This window comes from Arachis ipaensis, chromosome B05, assembly GCF_000816755.2.
Source record: "Arachis ipaensis cultivar K30076 chromosome B05, Araip1.1, whole genome shotgun sequence".
NCBI lineage: Eukaryota > Viridiplantae > Streptophyta > Magnoliopsida > Fabales > Fabaceae > Arachis > Arachis ipaensis.
Window position 1 is genome coordinate 100,973,208 of NC_029789.2, and position 6,045 is coordinate 100,979,252.

Here is a 6,045-nt window from a genome sequence, read left to right on the forward strand (position 1 = left end):
TGTTTTTGGCGCCATTACCAGGGAAAGAAAGAGCGATGAATTTTACATAATTAAAGTGTAATCACAATTTCTGCGCACCAGGCAACAACGCCAAGAAGTAAACTGGGCAAGAAGAAGAGGAGTTGGGCGTTGCCAACACTAGGGACAAGGGCGTGCTCCTAGGCAACGCCAGGCAGCCCTGGAGAACACATTTGGGTGTTGCCAACTTGGAGAAAGGGGTGAGTGTTTGATGGTAACGCAGGCAAGCAAGGAATTTAGGCCAGGGAGGATCTCGAGGGCGTTGCCAACGTGGGAATGTATAGGCGTTCTTCAAGGCAACGCTGAGCTAGAAGATTTTGCCCAGGGAAGAAGCTCGAGCACGTTGCCAACGTACTGCTTCACTGGAGTGTTTAAAGGCAACGCCAGGGAGAAAAGCTTGGAAGGAGGCAAACATTGGAAAGCACGTTGCTAACTTGCTGCTTCACTAGTGTGTTTGAGGACAACGTCAAGGCTTGGCCCAGGAAGAGGAGAAGCTGGCGTTGCCAACGTTAGGAGCAAGAGACGTGTTCCTTGGCAACACAGACAAGCAAGGCTTGGCCCAGGAAGAGGAGAGATTGGTGTTGCCAACGCCAGGAACAAGAGATGTTTTCCATGGCAACGCAGCAAGCCTTGGATCTCCACCCATCGAGCACGTTGCCAACGCCACTCTTCATTGGCGTGTTTGACAACAACTCAAGGCAGCTCGGATGATACTTCTCCAACTCAAGCACGTTGCCAACGCCAGGAAACATAGGCGTGCTCAATGACAACGCCAAGCAACAAGCATGGAGCCTTGAGGAAGGCTCGAGCACGTTGCCAACTCCAGGAAGAGTTGGAGTGTTTGGTGACAACGCCAAGCAAGGAGGCTGTCCAGGAAAGGAAGCCAACGTTGCCAACGCTGAAATGCATGGGCATTATCCAAAACAACGTAGCAAACAAGTCTGGAGAGCAACTTTCCTTCACTCGAGCACGTTGCCAACGCCAAGCTCTATAGGCGTGTTCCAAGGCAATGTGACAAGCAAAGTTGAAGGCTAGAAAGCAGCCCTGGAGGGAAGCAACGAGCATGTTGCCAATGTGCCAACAAGGGGGCGTGTTTGAGGACAACGCCAGCCCCATGATTAAACCTTGGGAGGCTTGGCACGTTGCCAACTTGGGAAGAGAGGGGCGTGTTCAGCAACAACTTGGCAGCTTGACCTTACCTTCTTTGAGGAAGCATAACTTGAGCTAGAAAAATCCAATTGAGATGATTCCAAATGCATTATAAAGAAGACACTCTGAACTTTACAATGATGTATGATAGTCTATATTGAAGCAGATGATTGATACTTAAATTCTGGGCAACATTAAGCATGAAAGTAGGGTCAAGAAGAAGAAAAGCAAGTTGTTAGCAACAACTTGGGCTAACCATGCCCAAGTCTCAAAGCCCACTCCCAGGAAAACACTATGCACGTTGCCAACGTGCATTAAGGCTAGCGTTATTGGCAAAAACGCCAAGCCATTGGGGGACTTTTTTGCTTTGAACTTGTTTGGAGACTTTTTGGACACTTAGACATTTTCTAGCATTTTCTATTCTTCACTGCTTCTCAACCATATTCTATTTTGTTTTCTTCTAGCAACTTTGAATTTCAGTTTTAAGAACCTCTTCTTCATTCTTCTCTACACTTAGTTTAATTTTCATCTATTGCAATTGTTGTTGAAATTGGAGCTATGATTCACTAAACCCCACTTTCATTAGGGGGAAGAGCTCTGCTTGTTTGAATGAATTGATAACTCTTCTCCTCCTTCTTAATTCAAGTGGTTAATCCAAGAGGAAACTCTTGTTCTTCAAAGATTCAATCACCATCGAGAGAGGGATTAATCTATATGAATTATGTGGTGAATTTGAGAAAGGAGTCACATAATTCAGTTTAGAGTTCATCCTTTCATGATTTCCTTGATCAATACACTTTGGTTGGTATGTGAGATGTAACCTTCCTTAGTTGAGATTCTGAAAGTTATGTGACTTTTGGATTAGAAATTGAACTTCATCTCTTCTCATGAACAATTAGATCATGAGAGTGGCAATTGGTTTTGTTGAGAGAAATTTAGTTACCAAGAGATTGGGACTCAATTACCCACAATTTGCCATGAATCTATACCCATGATTGAGAAGGAATTGATCAACATCAATTCATGAGAATTTGTATCTCTGATCCCTAATGATCCTCTCCATCATCAATTCTCATTTTTTTTTCTCTTTAGTTGTTTGAATACCCATTACCCAATTCCCTTCTACATTCTTGCAATCCATTATTCTTGTCATTTACATTCTGTTTCTATATTTCTTGCTATTTACTCTTATGCTCTGTAAAATTCTACAATCTTTACTTTCTTGCAATTTATCTTTAATGTCATTTAAGTTTCTTGCATTTTAAGTTTCAGTTATTTACTTTCATCTTCTTTCTCTCTTCTAGTTCTTTAATTTCCTTGCCATTTAAATTTTTGCAATTATGTTCAAAAATCACAAATCTCATGAAATCAAAACCATGTTTGCTTGACTAAATCTACCCTTTAACTAAAGTTGCTTAATCTACCAATCTCCGTGGGATCGACCTCACTCTTAGTGAGTTTTACTACTTGATACGACCCGGTATACTTGCCGATAGTAATTACGTGAAATTAATTTTTTTACGTATCAAGTTTTTGGTGCCGTTGCCGGGGATTGGCAAGGATTAACAATGATTAAGTGAAGTGAAGATCTAGATCTAGCACTTTTTATTTTTATTCTTTAACTTTTAACTAACACACTAACTGTTTGAATTTTTGCTTAAACCAATTAACATTTCACTTCAGCCATGGATTGAAGTGTTATTGCCTTCCTGGTGTTGTGTGATTCTTATGCTTTAGTTGCATGTCAGGTTCAAGGAGAACTATACCCACTTTTTGTGAACAAGACGAAAGAACCCTCAGAAGATTAAGAAGAGCTGAAAGAGGGAAATACATTATTGGAGAAGAGGAGTCAGAAGAAGAATTCCAAGATATGGAGGAACACTTAACAAATCTACCAAATCCACCAGAAGGAGTAGCCAATAACAATAACAACCCACCTCAAAGGAGAGTTCTAGCTTCTTACACTCTCCCAAATCCAAGACATTGTGGGAGCAGTATACTTGCCCCCAATGTTCATGCAAACAATTTTGAATTGAAGCCTCAACTCATCACCCTCGTGCAGAATAATTCCTCCTATGGAGGAGGCCCACTTGAGGACCCAAATCAACACCTATCTGTCTTCCTAAGAATTTGTGAAACTGTCAAGACAAATGGTGTGCATCCAGATATTTACAAGCTGCTCTTATTCCCATTTTCTTTGAGGGATAAGGCATTTCAATGGGTGGAGACATTTCCCAAAGAAAGTATCAACACTTGGGATGATCTGGTAAATAAATTCCTATCCAAATTCTATCCACCTCAGATGATCATCAGGTTAAAAATAGAGGTGCAAACATTCACTCAAATGGATGGGGAAACATTGTATGAAGCATGGGAAAGATACAAAATCTTGATTAGAAAATATCCACCTGAGATGTTCAGTGAATGAGATAAACTTCAAAATTTCTATGAAGGGTTGACTGAAAAATCTCAAGAATCTTTGGATTACTCTGCAGGAGGCTCACTACAATTAATGAATACAGCCGAAGAAGCTCAGAATCTCATAGACATGGTGACAAATAACCAATACTTCTTTGCTCATCAGAGGCAACGTCAACCCGTTCAAAAGAAAGGTGTGTTGGAATTAGAAGGAGTGGATACTATCTTGGCACAGAACAAGTTGATGCACCAATAAATCCAGCAACAAATGGAAATGATGGCTAAAAGAATAGATGGCCTCCAACTAGCTTCAGTGAGTACAACAAATCAGACTTCAATTGAATGGGGTCAAAATGAAGCAGGCAATGTTGAGCAACAACAAGAACAAGTTCAATACATGCAAAATACCTCAAGTTCATTTCAAAATGACTTTCATGACGACACATACAACTCATCCTGGAGGAACCACCCCAACCTGAGATGGGGTGATAATCAAAACCAGTGGCAGAAGAACAACAACTCCAACTATTTCCGCAACACACACAACCAAAACCACCCATCCAACAACACTAACCAATACAAGAAACCACAAAACACATATCAACCACCTCACCACAATCCACAAACTCATCAAAATAGCATTCTCGCACCAACATCTAACCCCCAAAGTTACCACACTACCCCTACAAACAACTTCCAGCAACCACATTCCACCCCCATCATACCACCAATTGACCATCATGAAAGTAGACTTTCAAGTCTTGAGGCAGCCCTACAAGCAATTGCTCAGTCCACTCAAAGCTTGATCAAAGTGCAAGAAAGAAATGAAGCTACCATGAAGAGTCTTGAACGGCAAGTGGGACAATTGGCTAAACAAGCTGAACGGCCAACCAATATCCTCCCAAGTGACATAGTGTCCAACCCAAGAGAAGAATGCAAAGCTCTTCAGTTGAGAAGTGGCAAAGTAATTGGAGGAAGTCCTAACAAAGAAGTAATAAAACTCAAAGAGCAAGGCACATCAAGCAAGCAAGATGAAGACAAGATAGCAACATCCCAAGAAGGCAAGGAAGATGAAAAGCCACAAAGCAAGACACCCACTCCAGACAACCACCCCAATAACAAGGAGAGTGTGAAGCCACAACAGGAGAACAAGAATGAAGGAGTGAAAGTCTATGTGCCCAAACTTCCATATCCAACCAGGATACACAAAGGAACGAGAGATCAACAATTCCCAAGGTTCTTGGAAATCTTTAAGAAACTTGAAATCAACATCCCATTGGCGGAGGCCTTGGAACAAATGCCACTATATGCAAAGTTTCTTAAAGAATTAATCACCAAAAAGAGAAGTTGGCAAGAGAAAGAAACAGTGATCCTCACTCAAGAGTGTAGTGCCATTATTCAAAGGGGACTGCCACCAAAACTCAAGGATCCAGGCAGCTTCCTCATACCATGCACAATTGGGAGTATAGCCATTGACAAATCACTCTGTGACCTGGGAGCAAGCATTAACTTGATGCGCCTTACCATGATGAAGAAAATGATGATAGAAGAGTTGAAACCCACAAGGATGTCACTCCAACTTGCTGACAAATCTATCAAAATACCGAATGGTGTAGTTGAGAATCTCTTGGTGAAAGTGGGGAACTTTATATTCCCAGCTGATTTTGTGGTCCTAGATATAGACGAAGAGGGGAGCAACTCAGTTATCCTTGGTAGACCCTTTTTGGCTACAGCTAGAACAATCATTGATGTGGAAAAGGGAGAGATAATCTTCAGGGTACATGATGAGCAAATGACCATAAATGTCTTCAAGGCAATGCAACACCCCGTTGAGAAAGAGAGTTACATAAGGATTGATGTGGTGGATTCTTTAGTAGAAGAAGTACTTGAAATAAACCATCAAGTGAAACAGGAGGAAGTCCAGGACATCCAAGGACAAGAAGAGAACAAATTGGAAACACCAGAGGAACCAAGTGAAGCTAAGAAAGAAGAGGCACCACAACAAGAGTTGAAACCACTACCCCCTCATCTTAAATATGCATTTCTTGGTGAAAAGGACAGTTTTCCAGTGATCATCAATTCTACATTGAGTGCTGAGGAAGAAAAAAGCTACTTGTAGTTTTGAGAGCTCACAAAGAGGCGCTGGGGTGGACCATTGATGACTTGAAAGGCATAAGCCCTGCCATATGCATGCACAAAATACTCTTGGAGGAAAATTCTAAACCAGTAGTACAACCTCAGAGAAGATTGAATCCCACAATGAAAGAGGTGGTCCAAAAAGAAGTACTGAAGCTATGTAAAGCTGGAATCATTTACCCCATCTCTGACAGTCCATGGGTTAGCCCAGTTCAAGTAGTACCCAAGAAAGGTGGGATGACTGTCATTGTCAATGAGAAGAATGAGCTTATTCCAACAAGAACAGTGACTGGATGGAGGATGTGCATTGACTATAGGAGGCTG

The 6,045-nt window shown here is 41.6% G+C and overlaps 1 protein-coding gene across 1 annotated transcript; it reads left to right on the forward strand.

The window, feature by feature from the left end:
* On the forward strand, positions 3,863-5,704 carry LOC107640803 (signal transducer and activator of transcription A-like). Its single transcript, XM_016344301.1, has one exon. It carries the CDS (start codon positions 3,863-3,865, stop codon positions 5,702-5,704), a length of 1,842 nt encoding a protein of 613 aa, XP_016199787.1.